The sequence below is a fragment of the Delphinus delphis genome, chromosome 16 (assembly GCF_949987515.2).
Source record: "Delphinus delphis chromosome 16, mDelDel1.2, whole genome shotgun sequence".
NCBI lineage: Eukaryota > Metazoa > Chordata > Mammalia > Artiodactyla > Delphinidae > Delphinus > Delphinus delphis.
In genome coordinates, this window is record NC_082698.1 from 78,773,510 (window position 1) to 78,789,510 (window position 16,001).

The following is a 16,001-nucleotide window of genomic DNA, read 5'->3' on the forward strand; positions in this document are numbered from 1 at the left end:
TTTGATCTTTTGTTTGTTGCAGCAGTTACTAGCTAAATGATACTCCTGTCTGAGCCATGATGTAACACAGTAAACTGCAATAAATTCTCCCAACAACTTCCTCATTAAAGCGATAGTCATGGGACTTCCCTGGTGGCCCAGTGGTGAAGACTCAGTGCCTCCAACGCAGGGGGCGCAGGTTCGATCCCTGGTTGGGGAACTAAGATCCCACAGGCCACGCAGTGTGGCCCAAAAAAATAAAATGAATAAATTGACAGTCATAGGTGACTTGTGGTCTCAATAAATTGAAAATTTCTCCCAATATTAATAACATTCTTTTGCTGAATCCTCTCCTGGTTTCCTCGGAACTACCAGGAAGTATATTCAACATTCTTCTAAGCCTTATAATAGTGTCTAAAATTATATATTTTATATCTTTAGTGCTAAGTCATTTAGTGAATGCTGTCATTTTATTTTTGTTCTTCTTTGATCCAGAGCTTTACAAACTTAAACTGGCCAGGTTTCAGGATTCAATATATTGAACTTAAAAAAAATTATGCTTTCGTGTCTGTTATTAAACCACAAATGCATTTTCATAAACCATATTAGAAAATCTATTAGTTTGCCTCTTAGGATAGCTACTTTGTTTTGTTTCAAAGGGCTTATCATTATTTGTTTCAATAACCTTCTGCTTCATTTTCAGTTTCCTTTAGTTTAATTGACTTTTTGACTTTATCTGTCAACTTTAATAAATCATTTCTTTCTTGTAAAATATGGACAGCTGTTAGAATATAATTTACTAAAGCTAAATCTTTTTAAATTTTTTACTTTTCAAATATTTAACTATTCTCATTTTGCAATTTCTATTATGTGACTTTACAAGTTTAGGTAAGATTTACAAATTACTTTTGTAGCTTACCATTAGTACTGCTTTGCCCATTGAGGTCTAAATAGCTTCCATTATCCACTATACCAATTTTCAATTCTTCAGATATATTTTTCTTTCTGTACAGTAACAAATATAATTCAAAGAAAATAAATGGGTCATTCTCCTAAAGCATAGAGTGCTTTATAAACAACGTGCATGACAAGGCAGGTAGTGCTGCAGATGTTTCCCAGATATCTCTATGACAAGATGCCCATTAAACATTCTACACAATTAACTTTAACTAATGGGTTAATATGGAAATTTGTATTACTGATTTTTGCTTACTGCACGTACTATTATAATCTTTACCAAGAGTATAGTAAAATTATGCCATACAACTGTAAGGTCCAATATAGTCAATCACATAAAAGCTGAGGTTGCATTATTACAAGATTTAATGAAATAACCAAGTAAGTGTGCAGTTAGCCAACTGGAGGTGGTGGGAGGTTGAGAAGCCAAATGCCAATTGTATTCTGAGTTCATATTATTGTAGGGTTCATTATCAAGAGTCCTTTTCTGTATTCCAGCCACCAAATATCAGCCCTGCATGTATGGCAATAAAGGCTGTTCTAAGTGCCACAGTGAAAATGAAAAGGAAGTGAGAAGGGAAAGTAAGGGAGAGATAAGAGATATCTCAAAGGACAAGTCTATAGGACTTAGGAGGACTGGATAGGAGGCAAGGGTAAGAAATAAAGACACTCCTGGATCACTTTAAGAATGACAATGGTGATAGAAGAGGCGGGGGTAGAAGTGGTTTCATTCCATTATTTGGCTTGGTAAAGGGACAGGGAGGGAGGTATAAGTTGGTTTTAAATATGATTTAAAGCTGATAACAGAAAACTCAGATGAACAGTTAAAATACAGGACTTCAATATGAGGAGGTCAGGGTTTTGATACAATGGTAATTATGGACAAAACTGAAAGTAAACAGTCTAAGAATGCTTTCAGAAGGGAAAACATTGAGTAAGAATCATTAGGGAAAGAATTAGAGGGAGAAGAACCACATTAACATAAAAGCTAACATTTGAAGTTTATAATATCTTTTCACATACATCATATTTAATGGAACCCTTGAGAGGTGGGAGATTAGTTTCAAGTAGATTTATTCATTCACAAGTATTTATTAAGTGCTACTGAGAAGAGGAGGGTAAGTCACAGTCCTTGCCCTTAATGAGTTTCTAATCCAATGGGAGAAGCAGACATGTAAACAAGAAATTAGGGGCCCTGATTCCAGCACTAACAATACTGTTTAATAATTGGCTACTTACTTCCCAGTCTCCATTACAAGAAAATCACATAAGGCTAAGAGATAGTGTCTATCACTCTTCTATCTCCAAAGCCTAGCAAAGGATTTAGCTTATAGGCACTCAAGAAGTACTCTAAATGAAATGAATGAAAAACAGAATAGTGTCTCAGCAATGACGAACGTTATTTTCTGTCAGAGTATAACGTGTGTGGGGAGAGTAAAATATTAGGAAATATGGTTGAAGTCGTTTGGAGATCAGATTTTGGAAAGCCTTATATACTCTGCCAAGGAATTTACAGGTGGCAGTATTGAGGATTCAGAGAATTTAAAACATGGGAATGACATAATCAGATTTGTGCTTTGGAAAGACAACTTTGGTTGGAGTGTGAAGGATAGACTGGAGTGGGTAGAGATTATAGGAAGGAAGCTGTTTAGTACATTACAATAGACCAGTGCTTTCTAAACTTTTAAACATATTTAAGTGTGCATTTAGAATGGGAGGCCAACAGTACAGAAGAGCAAAGTGCTCTGACCTGTATTCAAGGTCCTGGCTCTGCTCAGTAAATGCTTGAAGAAAAAAACATAAAACAGTGGTACCTAATAGGTCCTTCACAAATATACATTTTCTTCCCTCTTTTCTTCCTCTCAGTGCTGATTAGAACAGAGCCAATGGATAAATCTTGAGGATATAAGGCAGAGAATAAAATGAGGCCCTCAAGAGGCAGAAAGAGAGGGAATCAAAAACAGGAGAGCTTGTTTGGTCTAGGGCAGGAGGACAAACAACTTTTCTTGAGATGAAAGGCAGACCTAAAGAAGCATAGGGGAGGAAGGTTAGAAGAATTTACATTTAACAGGAGAAGAATGGAGGAGGAGGGAATGCTAGATTGACAAATCTCATTTATTTTTAATTTTTTTGTAAATTTATTTATTTTTGGCTGTGTTGGGTCTTCGTTGCTGTGCACAGGCTTTCTCTAGTTGCGGCGAGCGGGGGCTACTCTTCGTTGCGGTGCGCAGGCTTCTCATTGCAGTGGCTTCTCTTGTTGCGGAGCACGGGCTCTAAGCGCACGGGCTTCAGTAGCTGTGGCACACGGGCTTAGCTTCTCCGCAGCATGTGGGATCTTCCAGAATCAGGGAATGAACCCATGTCCCCTGCATTGGCAGGTGGATTCTCAACTGCGCCACCAGGGAAGTCCCTAGATTGACACATTTTAAACCTCCATCAGGATTAGATGAAAAATAAAAGGGCTACTGAGGTTTTAATACATTAATTTGCAATGGCTATAGCAGTTGTGAAAACGTTCCCCAGCAGCACTTAGCAACGTGGGAGGAGCAAAGCACGTGGACTGTTGGATTCAGGCAAGATTGGGAACTGGCAGGATGAGAGGGGCCTAAGGAAAGGAGGAAAGTGATCCGAGAAAGCTCTTGGAAGGCTCCCTGAAGTGAACGACTATAGGTTATAGGTTAAGAAGAGAAGGAAGAGAAGGAAGTCAAATAAGGAAGTTGACAGAGTGGAATAAGAGAAGAGCTGATGTACTTAAAATCTTGCTGAGGTCTGAAAGTCATTTATAACTAGCCTTCATTCTTTTGATTTTGCCAACAAAGAAAATCAATTTGATTTTCTTCTGTATTAACCATCATGACTATGGTTCAAGTGAAAAGAATAGATATTTGATGATTTAATACATAACTCTTTTTATAAGTCCCCAATTCAATGCCAAGCATTTCTGTCACTGAAAGGCAAGATAAAAATGACAAAAGAGGACTTCCCTGGTGGCACAGTGGATAAGAATCTGCCTGCCAATGCAGGGAACACGGGTTCAATCCCTGGTCCGGGAAGATCCCACATGCCACCGAGCAACTAAGCCTGTGTGCCACAACTACTGAGCCTGCGCTCTAGAGCCTGCGAGCCACAACTACTGAGCCCACGTGCCACAACTACTGAGCCCACGTGCCACAACTACTGAGCCCACGTGCCACAACTACTGAAGCCCACGCGTGCCTGGAGCCAGAGGCCACTGCAATGAGAAGCCCGCATACTGCAACAAAGAGTAGCCCCCACTCGCCGCAACTAGAGAAAGCCTGCGTGCAGCAACAAAGACCCAACATAGCCAAAAATAAATTTAAAAAATAAAAAAATGAGAAAAGAATAATGAGTAGCACCAGGCCAAAATTAATTGGATTAGCTAAGAAATAATCTACTTAAGCAATCATTATATTTATAGGTAAATAACTTCATTTCTGTCTATATAGTTAGCATTAGATCTTTTTTAATATCAAGTTTGTTACAGGTTCATAAAAATAAAGTTCAAATATCCATAGTATAACACAAATATGTATGATTTTCAGAAGAGGTTTCCTTGGATCAATTAAAACGGAAGATTCAAATTATTCTAAAAGTAAAGGCAATACCGAACTTTTCAAAAAGATTTAGGTTGAGTATTTTGGTGAGAATTTCTCATACAAAAATATGGTGGTTTGATTTAAGATAACACACTGTACAACCAATCAAGCAAAATGTAATGCTACTGAGAAGTACAAACTTTCATTCTGGGATGTCAGTGACACTTCTCATACAGAAATCAGGGTCTCTTTTTTCATACCTCTTGTGCCATAAGATGGCTCCAGGGGCTGAGGGCCTAAAATGAAACAAAAGGGATAGTCAGGGTTAAGGCACTATAAAGCTAACTGTGCCTGATAGTATAGCCTTTGGCTAATTTTCAGTCAGGCAGTAGCTCTCAGGTTAACACTTTTCTTTCCTTTAATCATAGAGGTTAAAGATGCCTACTTCCTTTTCCATTCAAGCACCAACTGCCTACAGAGGGGTTAACGATGCGGGTGGGAAGGAAAAGGACAGTTACCCCAGCTTTTGTACTTGTGAGCAAACAGCTTTTATGATTTTTACTACTAATGATAAAGACAGCATAAAATGGTTTAAAGGCTCCTTCCTAAAATACTTTTTCCATGTACCTTTTTTCCCCCCACAAATGGAAAGATACTGCTGTACCCAGATACTAATTAGTTTTGAGGCACAAGTTACATTAGAAGAAAAAAGAACTTGGGCTAGTGTGTAAATTTCATTCAGTGGAGACTCCTTGGTTAAATAAACAGCAGAATTTGCTGGGTTGGGAGAAAGGAAAAGAGGCCCAGAATGCTTACTGCTTGTCACTGTCAGCTTTCTCATGGAAGACTTCACTAAGGGAGTTTCCAGGGAGGAGAATGAGCTATTCTAAGCAACGACATTTAGGAAGAAAGAGGAGTTCCTGTGGTCTTCGGGCCAGCTAGCTATAGAAACTGGTCCCAAGTAGTCAATGGCTTGGAAATGGGGTAGATGAATTGTGAACTGCCCGTACAGTACAGTTAGGAAGTATGTGGATAAAAATTCCTGGAGCTGAAGTCTTCTTTATTGACAGAATCAACAGAACATGCATGGCAGAGTTGGCCACAACGTCCTAACACAGCACATTCTGACATTCAAATTAGACTCATTTAAATGTGGCTCCTTTTGATTGCTTCAACTTGGTACTATGATTATCTGTACACGGGGATTCTATATTGAAACAACCTCACTCACATCACCACTATCACTTTGGATACTAACAGATTGGTCCAAATTTTAAAAAAGGTAATAGGCTAAAAGACAAAAAAAAGTCAACTAAGCTATCAGGCCTAATCAAGAATGGCTTAATATTATTCATCCTCTTTGAACATTTTACTTAAGTGTTTTACTAGAGCTACTAGCTCAGGGTTCCCACCACATGCATCGATTTGTTTATAGGCTTTAGATTCAAGCTCTTTAAGAGTATTCCGAGTGTATTCAAAAGAACCTACGTTCTCAAGATAATGTACACAGTATTTTTTAACATCTACATTTTCGGTTCTCTGGCGCAAGATATTCTGCACCTGGGTGCTTTCAGGCCTAGACCAAATAGCATGAATAGTAGGGAATGAGAACTTTCCCTCTGTTAGATCTTCACAAAAGCTTTTGTTTGCACTATATTCTTTGGAGTGTAGATTAGCATAATCATCCCTAATTTGGAAAAAGAGCCCAAGTGTATTCAGTAGTGGCTTTAAATCTTCTTTGTAATCAGAGAACAACTGCATGAGACCTACTGCTAATCCAAATAGTCCACCTGTCTTTTGCAGCACCATTGCTTTATATTCTTCTTCAGTGGGACAAGTGTAATTATCCCTCCAGTAGATATCCAGGCCTTGTCCCTGATGGAGTTCTAAAAGCTGGCGGGTAAAAAGCTTTACTGCATCTGGGTGATCAAGGGTTAAGACTTTCTCTAGGCCAAGAAAATATACATAATTGGCAGAATTGATGACAGATGGAATTCCATAGATGCTGTGTGCCACTGGAAAGCCACGACGGAGTTTTGAGTTGTCTTCAATATCATCGATGAGTAAACTGGCATTATGCAACATTTCCGTCACTTCAATGATAATCTAACAAGAAATACAATTGAAAAATTTCATTTTATTTGAATTATTCAAAAGAGCTTATAAATACTTAATGTATATTAACAGATTATCAAAGTGTCAGGTGCCTTAGTTTTTACAACTAGTTATTATCTAGCAACCTCAATGTAAGATATGTATGATCATTAAACTGAATTAAGAGCTAGGAGTATTTTTACATGATATCTATTAATTTCTTGGAGATTAAGAATAAGGTTAGAATTGCCTAAATACCTGTAGCTTGTCTTCTGGAACTTTTAGCCAATGATTAAACGCCTGTGAAAGTTTGGTTCTCACTTGTTTACCTGCATTTAAAGAATAAAATTTGGCAATAAATTAATATTTTTAATTACAAGAAACACATTCAGAAACTTCCTGTGAAACTAATAAAACTTGACAAATCCAGCCCCACCAATCCATTATCTACTGTAGAGCTTGTCTTCCACTGCTGGGCCCTACTACCTCCCTCCACCAAAACTCATATCCTAAAATGCACAACCTTTTAAAATTAGGGCAGGCAAAAGAGAGTTCTAGGACTCTAGGGCCGCATCAGTAAGCTCACTCCTTTCATCTTAACTTATATCAACAGTTTTGGAATGGAATGTTTTTTTTTAACATCTTTATTGGAGTGTAATTGCTTTACAATGCTGTATTAGTTTCTGCTGTATAACAAAGTGAATCAGCTATATGCATACGTATATCCCCATATTCCCTCCCTCTAGCATCTCCCTCCCACCCTCCCTTATCCCGTCCCTCTAGGTGGTCACAAAGCACCGAGCTGATCTCCCTGTGCTCTGCGGCTGCTTCCCACTAGCTATCTATTTTACATTAGGTAGTGTATATATGTCAATGCCACTCTCACTTCTTCCCATCTTACCCTTCCCCCTCCCCTTGTCCTTTATTCCTGTCCTGCTCCTAGGTTCTTCAAAACCATTTTTTTTTTAAGAGTCCATATATATGTGTTAACATACAGCATTTGTTTTCCTCTTTCTGACTTGCTTCACTCTGTATGACAGACTCTAGGTCCATCCACCTCACTACAAATAACTCAATTTTGTTTCTTTTTATGGCTGAGTAATATGGAATGTGCTTTTAGGGAATTATGATCTAATTCATTCTTTTGAAAAGGGAGCCAGTCTAGTTAGTGGCAGTTAATTACCACCATCCACTTCAGAGGCTATAGGTATTTTTTTTTTTGACATGTAGTTGATTTTCAATGTTGTGTTAACTTCTGCTGTACAACGAAGTGATTCAGTTATACATATATACACATTCTCTTTTAAAATATTCTTTTCCGTTATGGTTTATCATAGGATACTGAATATGGTTTTCTGTGCTATACGGTAGGACCTCGTTGTTTATCCATTCAATATATAACTATAGGTATTTTTTTGTTTTTGTTTTCCTTTTAGTTTTCCTTTTTACTATACTTTCCTCTAACATCAAATGGATGGTTTTGGATAGTTCCTTTTTCTTTTTTCTAACTTACTAGTCCAATATACAATGTAACTGAAAGGAATTTTTTTTTTTTTTTTTTTGTGATACGCAGGCCTCTCACTGTTGTGGCCTCTCCTGTTGCGGAGCACAGGCTCCGGACGCACAGGCTCAGCAGCCATGGCTCACGGGCCCAGCCGCTCCGCAGCATGTGGGATCTTCCCGGACCGGGGCACGAACCCATGTCCCCTGCATCGGCAGGCGGACTCTCAACCACTGCGCCACCAGGGAAGCCCAAATATAGGTATTTTAAAGTAAATGTACTTTGCTATTGAATTACCTTATAGAATTACCTCTTAAAATTATCTACCATTCCTTTATATTAAGATTTTAGAGACTGGACAGCTCTGCTTCTTTCCTATCAAAAAGTGAATTACCACTCCATGAAGTATTCCCTTTTAACATCCTGAATTTAGTCAAAAGTTAATCTCTTTATTTTGACTAGGGCCATTAGTTTTTCAATATTATCTTTTTCTTACACAGAAAGCTCAAGAGAGGTCTTTGGGTAGTACTCACCATTAGAAGTCATTTTAGCCCAAATATAAAGGAATGGTAGATAAAAACCACAACCAGTTCATTTAATAAAAATGTTCTTTCTATGAGCTTCCTGCTAAAGCGAATGCACAGTTACACCCTAATTTCAGATTAGGTTTCAGGAAAATAGTTACATAAAGTTTCAGTGAACAAAAACAGTATTTTCTGAGTCCTATCTGTGTTTTCTCTGCACCAATCAGCCAAACAAATGAATACACACACCCTCATCACATACCCAAATGCAACAAAGTTTCACTTTCTGTGAGAAGTCTAAAAGGGAAGGATCTCTTAGGGTTCTGGAAGCAGTATCCTCTGTCTACTAGCCTTTAGAATGTGGTCTGAGTAGCAATTATATCCTTTATCCTTCTGATTTACTTTCCAGTTTGACCAAGGTCAATCTGGGCTATACTGAGAAGGCACAACTGTGCAAAGTAACCCTATCACCTTAAAAAAGAAGAAGATGAAGAACAGAGAATCAATGTGCAGGCACATTTTCCCCTTCACTTCAGAATGTATTTAGAAAACAGTACAATAAATGGCTTAACTTACAGGTACTCAGGTATGTATGTATGTATGTATGTACGTATGTATTTATTTATGGCTGTGTTGGGTCTTCATTTGCTTCATGGTCTTTCTCTAGTTGTGGCAAGCGGGGGCTACTGTTCGTTGCGGCGCGTGGGCTTCTCACTGCGGTGGCTTCTCTTGTTGCGGAGCACAGGCTCTAGAGTGCAGGTGCAAGGTGCAAGGACTTCAGTAGTTGTGGCTCACGGGCTCTAGAGCGCAGGCTCAGTAGTTGTGGCGCACGGGCTTAGTTGCTCTGCGGCATGTGGGATCTTCCCGCACCTGGGCTCGAACCCGTGTCCCCTGCATTGGCAGGCGGATTCTTAACCACTGCGCCGCCAGGGAAGTCCCCTCAGGTTTTATTTTAATATTACAGTAATTACTGTTTCTTTTTTAAGACTTTAACGTTACTGACTCCCTTTCTGCAGGCCCTCTTCTTCCTCCATTTCAAAACCAACCCTCCACCTCCCACTGCAAAGGCCTGGGGACCTACACTTCTAGAGTAAATAAAGAAACATAAATAAAAGTCATTCTACTTTACTAATTTCAGAATATCCTAATATCAACAATTATTATTATAACCTCTTTTCAGCAAGATTAACTTTACAATAGAATAAATGGCCTGGCCCATCTTTAAGTCACTTTAGTAACTCTGAAGCTCTCTGTGAAAAATAGTTTATGCATAACACAGTTTCCTCTTTCTTTAGGAAACTCTTTTGAGGTTCTATTCTATCATGGGTGCAGGAGTATATTTGATTTGAAAAATAAAAAGATGGGATACCTAATGAGAGTCTTAAATATGTTATCTAACGGCCTAAAACATTACTTCCAAATAATGAGGATTAAAAAAAATGTTAACAGAAGTAGTTCATTACACAGGTAAGCATTACTGTTAAAATGTAACTATAGGCAGTCCTTGTTCTGCACAGTAGTGGAGCAGAGACGCTGGGTGGTGCTAGTTGGACACTTGTCATCACTGGTAACTGGCATGTTTTATGGTAGCCCAGTTCCAACCAGTGTTTGTCAGCGTGTAACAAAATAAGTCCAGCAATAGGTGGGAAGAGTACAAGAGAAATAGTGCTACCTTTCTCAATATGAGACTCTAAAATAAGTAAAGTTACTGGCTGCTGAATAAATGTCACCCAAAAGCAGTCTCTTGGCTTTTTCTTAAACAGTAGGCAACCTTTCCCTTGCATTCTCTGCTTGTCTCTCCTCCATTCTTTTGAAGCATTGACATTAACAAGTATGTCTCCATGAGGGTCTGCCAGAATAGAAATGACACTAATCATGATGGTTTCCAAGGTGGAGGAAGGGACCTACCACTCTTCTGGCTTCAGACAACAGTACTTATCCTCCCCAGACTCAAGAAGAATAGAAATGCCACTGAGGAGTGCTCATCGAGAAAAGTGTGCACTTTAGAACAGAAATGACAACCTTTTTGTGATTGAGATCATCACTACAGTTGAGCCACACTATGGGCTAAATGGGTTTCTATAGTTGTCAACTTATCACCGTTTTTTTTGAGCCATGCTGTGCAGGTTGTGGAATCTTAGTTCCCTGACCAGGGATTGAACCCGGGCCCTCAGCAGTGAAAGTGCAGAGTCCTTACCACCAGACTGCCAGGGAAGTCCCAACTTATCACCTTTTAGTGTTTTTTTTTTTTTTGCGGTATGCAGGCCTCTTACTGTTGTGGCCTCTCTCATTGTGGAGCACAGGCTCCGGATGCGCAGGCTCAGTGGCCATGGCTCACAGGCCCAGCCGCTCTGCGGCATGTGGGATTTTCCCGGACCGGGGCACGAACCCATGTCCCCTGCATCGGCAGGCGGACTCTCAACCACTGTGCCACCAGGGAAGCCCTAGTAACTGGTTTATACATGAAGCTTTATTACAAGAGGCCACGCTTATCACATGCATGAGTTTTTCTTTGCTACTATCATTTCCCAGAAAAGCTTAAAAAAAAAAAAGAGCAAAATAAAACAAGCACATACATATGATTAGGCAGGTGTTTCTTTAGGAAGCCATGTTCAAGTGACTCATCTTTATATAGGAATAATGTGGGCTATGCTTCCAAGTAATGTGCTTTGGATGCTTTACTATTTGTTTCTTACAGGAACTAGTAGTATAAGAAATGCAGTGTATGTGATAATGGAAAACCTGAAAAGGAAAGTTAAGTGAAGCTTCTTCTTGTTTCACAAATTGGCAGATCATCCCCTAATATCTAAAGAGTAGGGAATAGGAATGTGTGGCATGCATAAAGAAAAAAACTTCTAATGAGATACTCAAATGTTTTAAGTGTTTTTATGTTTTTAGTTATGTTATAAAATTGGATATTTTTTAAGGGGTGCCTCAAAAACATCCCTTTTAAGAACAAAAAGCTGTAAAAGTTTATTATTATTTTCCTCATGTGTATCTTCTTACAAAATAGAAAACAGAAACTCTCAAGAGCTGGCAATTCTAACCTTTTCTGTATGCTAATATTGAAATGACGATTACTTTATATAGATGACCCTATATGTACTGTAACTAAACTGTTACCTGGTAACTGAAGTAAGTACTTGTAAGGTTCTAGAAGAATTCTTTGGGCTGTTTCTTGAGTCTTCTCCATTGTTTTTTAATTTCAAAGCTGATCTGTAAAAAAGGAGAAACATAAAGATGATGTAGTTAACTAAATTATCTGAGTATCAAAGTACAAAGGAATTTGTATTTGTATTTCAAGGTGTTGTAGTAAAGGTAAACTTTCAGTTTGGTTTTAAATGAAAACTCTACACCTATGAAATCTTGAAAACATTATGTTAAGTGAAGGAAGATGGTCACAAAAGGTCACATATTATATGATTCCATTTATATGAAATGTTCAGAACAGGCAAATCTATAGAGACAGAAAGTAGACTCATGATTGCATAGGGCTGGGGTGGGGGGAAGAGAGAGTGACTGCTAATGGGGTTCTTTTTTTTGGGGAGATCAAAATGTTCCAGAATTAGATTGTGGTGCTGGTTGCCCAACCTTGTGAATACAACAAAACACACTGAGTTGAATACTTTGAATGGGTAAACTATATGATATGTAAATTATATCTCTTTAAAAAAAAAAACAAAGTCTTCATTTAAGTGATTATATTGGTCAAGGTGTTCACCTGGATTTTAAGTGGTTTCCTTAGTTACAAAACTTACACTAAAAGCCGTTCCTATTTTATCAACCATAAAAGGCTTAAATTGTTGACATCAACATCGAAAGGCAACAACAGAATTAGATACTTCTATACTTGACTGATCACGTAAATTAATAAACATACTTTTTTTTCTAAGAGCATTAAAATGAGTATGTTTTGGGGCTTCCCTGGTGGCGCAGTGGTTGAGAGTCCGCCTGCCGATGCAGGGGACACAGGTTCGTGCCCTGGTCCGGGAGGATCCCACATGCCGCGGAGTGGTTGGGCCCGTGAGCCATGGCCGCTGGGCCTGCGCATCCAGAGCCTGTGCTCCGCAACAGGAGAGGCCACTGTTGTGAGAGGCCCGTGTACCGCAGAAAAAAAAAAAAAAGAGTAGGTTTTATACATTTGACCCTTAAACAACAGCGGGGTTAGGGGCACCAACACCCCCCCTCCGCACACACACACACACAACTGAAAATCTTCTGCAGCCACAGATTCAACCAAGTGCAAATCATGTAATACTGTAGTATGTATTTATTAAAAAAAAAAATCCATGTATAAGTGGAGCCCAGCAGTTCCCACTCATGTTGTTCAGGGTCAACTGTGTATTTAAAATATAAGGAGAAAATCCTATTCTGCATTTTCTTCACAATCAATCAATTTTCGACATTCTGATTAAGACATGCATTTACTTGAGTGCAATTATATTATTAAAAATATTCCCCTGTAGTGACTTATTATTCTGAATTTTATATTTACTTCAATATTTCCTAGAACATCACTCAGTTTTCCTAGAATCCCCCTTTACTATTGAATCTCTACTATTTCTTTGTAAATATCTATTGCTATTTTTGTTTGTCCTCCTATTAGGAGTCTTCATTTCTGTTTTTGTTGTTTTTTCTCTTTTTGGGGGGATGGGAGGGAGTTTTCATTTCTAATTGGCACACTTCAGAAGGTTTCTCACCTTTGTCTACTTTCTTTTGCTTCTTGGGACAATGATTTGGTCTCTAGGATCATGAGCCTAAAAGACTGAAAAGTGTATTTTCTGTATTTTCTTCTACATTTGCCTTGACCAACAATTAATGTTAAGTATGTTGCAAAGGAAAAAAGTTCAGAAAATATTTTGAAATAATCCAAATACCAGTTTAGTAACCTATTACCTATACTGTTTAAAGTTTGACACAGATTATCTTATTCTTAAGAGATTAAAGAAAGAAAAGAAGATGATGCACAGGAAGAATAATCACTTAGGTTAAAAGATTATTGAACAGAATTAAAAGTAGAATTTTAAAAAAGCATCTCATATACTGTTCTATTTAAACCAGTTAGTAGCCATCTCTTCCCAACTAGGTTGAGAAAATTATGTTTATCTTTTTCACAGCCTCCAGAACACATGTGACTTAACTTAAAAATCAGTAAGACCAACTTTCAATAATTCTCTTTTGTCTCTGTATCAGTAACAGTACGCCACTACACAGATTTTCAGCGCTAATCTGTTTCAATTCTTAGGGCTTAGCTGGTTGATGTCTTGTTCGACTGAAAATATTAGTTATGAACTTTAAAAAAATCATTCTTTCCTTTGCTCACTCTGGTAAGTTTAAGAATACTCACATAACAAATAAATCAATTAATGTTCCTTCCCCAGATAATGTTTGTATGCAAGTATTCTCAACAGTGGGAAAACACAGAAGCCTCAATTTTGCTAGGTACTGAAAACTAAAGTTTCCTGTCTTCTGAAGAGTCTGAGGGTTTCTACATTACTGTGGCATATACTCTGATTTGGCTCTTTTTCTTTTCTTCTTTTTTAACCCAAAAGACTCCAATTTATCACACCTAGAAATTTCAGCTATCACATACTGGACCCGAATATAAAAAGGCATTAATGTGTTACATGAACTCTACTAATTTACTTTTTTAAAAGTAATTAATTTTTAAACTATTTTACCGAAGTATAGTTGATTTACAATGTTGTGTCTAATCTACTTTTAGAACGAACCACCACAGGATGCCTCTGTGAGAGTCTGAAACTACTCATTTTCAAAACTGGGAAACTGCTTTACAATTGTTCAAACAACACACGATGAATATTAATTAACACAAAATCAGATTCTCTCCTCCGTCTGGACTACTGAAGCAATATCCCCCTGGTCCTCTACTCTTTAGCCAGTGACCTTTTCGAAATTCAAATCTGGTCCTATCTCCCTTCTGACTGGCAACCCTCCGAAGTTATCCCATGGCTCTTAGATAAGAACAAAACTCCCTAACATAGCGTATCAGGTTCGGACAGCCAAGCCCCGCGCCCTCCCACCCCCGGCCCAGCTGCTCCTCATGGTTTAAAAAGCTCCCTCCTGGAAGAAGGCTTTCCAACGTGATGTTCTTTCTCTCTGGAATGTTCTTTCCGTAGTTAACTCCCCCTAACCCTGCCACTCTCGGCTGGATCCTCACTCCCTCGGGAAAGCCTTCCCTCATCTCCCTAAGGCAAACTCCCTATTTCCAATTCTCTTATCACCACGAAACTCTCCTTCGCGGCACTCACACCTGTTGCAATATCACACTGACTTGTGTGGCCATCCTGCCTGTCTCACTAGGCTCAGGCTCATGACGGCAGGGACCACACCAGGCGGTGGCGTTCAAATGTGGGAAAGACGAAATGAACGAAGGGACGTAAGCCGAGTACCTTCCAATGCGTTAGAGGACGAAATCCGGGCACACGAACAGAAAAGGGAAAATATCGTGCAAAGTAATTTTTTAAAAAGGGATGGGTCTGTTTTCAGAATTGCTAAATCGACAAAGTGTAAGCGCGGCTGTGAAGCGTGGAGTGCATCCTTCCACTCGAACTCCGGGAGACGATGGATGGGTGTGAAGTAAATTGCCGGAGAGGTACATGGAGGGAATTTAAATAACTTCGAGGCATATTTTCCACACAGGCTTGGCAGAAGGGCTTCCAACGCCGACTCCGTCTAGCGGAGCCCGCAGGGTCGGTAAGGTTCCTGCTTCCTCTCCGCCCCGAGGCCCCCTTCCGCTCCGCGGGGTCCCCTACCGCTCCTCCCCTTCTCCAGCGAGAGGATGGAAAATTCAGACACAATCCGGTTCAGCATCCGGGTCCTCACCCTCCTTTCTTTCTTTCCTCTCAGCTCCGCCTCCCAACCTCCCCCACCCTCACTCCCCATCCGGGTTCCCCCCAGCCGCCACCACAGCCACTCACGGTTCGAGGATGATATCACAACTTTCACGCCGGGGGTCCGGGAGTAGCAGTACCCAGCATCAACTTCCCACCTTATAGTTCAGAACAAGGCTCCCCCGGATGCCTACAAGAATCCCTCCCCTCACTTCACGATAGCACTCTCCGCCTTCCTCACCCGCCAGCGACACCGCATTGCTCGGTGCAAGAAAATGCGCCATCCCGCTCACACTGCGCAGGCGTCGTTGCCGCCTCCCCTTTGCTTTGTCGCCCCGCCCCCTTTCCCTCCCCCCCTTCCCTGTCTCACGTAGGCGCGGGGCGTTGCGGGTCTTGCAGTTCTCAGGGGCAAGGCCTCGCGCATTGGCCCCAGAGGCTGGACTACATTTCCCGGGGAGGTATGAGGCGTAACTTTCTGTTTCCATAGAACTGGTGGGAAAATGGCGTCGTTGTTTGTATCGCGGGGACCAATAGG

General features: G+C 39.8%; 2 protein-coding genes across 9 annotated transcripts in view; both read right to left on the reverse strand.

The window, feature by feature from the left end:
* The window catches only part of TBCE (tubulin folding cofactor E), a 124,734-nt gene extending 119,432 nt beyond the window's left edge, over nt 1-5,302 (reverse strand). For both annotated transcript variants that reach the window (XM_060035030.1, XM_060035029.1), the window contains exons 1-2: nt 4,754-5,302; nt 899-984 (exon numbers count right to left, since the gene is read on the reverse strand). The gene's annotated coding sequence lies outside the window, so the exon portion shown is untranslated. The remainder of the gene's footprint in view (nt 1-898; nt 985-4,753) is intronic.
* Nucleotides 1,035-15,771, reverse strand: GGPS1 (geranylgeranyl diphosphate synthase 1). Of its 7 annotated transcripts, none has more exons than XR_009522489.1 (6): nt 15,708-15,771; nt 11,736-11,828; nt 6,846-6,916; nt 5,310-6,599; nt 4,754-4,789; nt 1,035-3,346 (listed from the first exon to the last, which is right to left on the reverse strand). XR_009522489.1 is itself a non-coding variant. In XM_060035036.1 (5 exons), the coding sequence occupies exons 2-5, from the start codon at nt 11,803-11,805 to the stop codon at nt 4,696-4,698; spliced, it is 372 nt and encodes a 123-aa protein (XP_059891019.1). In that variant the 5' UTR covers nt 11,806-11,828; nt 15,554-15,749; the 3' UTR covers nt 4,386-4,695. The 7 variants fall into 7 exon arrangements, 4 of the variants coding, with proteins under 4 accessions (XP_059891019.1, XP_059891020.1, XP_059891018.1 ...); XR_009522488.1 differs by lacking the exon at nt 15,708-15,771 and adding an exon at nt 15,026-15,455 and having other exon boundaries at nt 1,036-3,346; XR_009522487.1 differs by having other exon boundaries at nt 1,039-3,346; nt 15,554-15,749.
* Nucleotides 15,772-16,001: the final 230 nt, after the last annotated feature.

Coding starts and splice junctions, on each gene's coding strand:
- GGPS1 (XM_060035034.1), bottom strand. CDS start 11,805: ATGGAGAAGACTCAAGAAACAGCCCAAAGAATTCTTCTAGAACCTTAC. Junction 6,917..11,735: donor GTACTTACTTCAGTTACCAG/GTAACAGTTTAG, acceptor CTTTAAATGCAG/GTAAACAAGTGAGAACCAAA. Junction 6,600..6,845: donor TTCCAGAAGACAAGCTACAG/GTATTTAGGCAA, acceptor ATTTCTTGTTAG/ATTATCATTGAAGTGACGGA.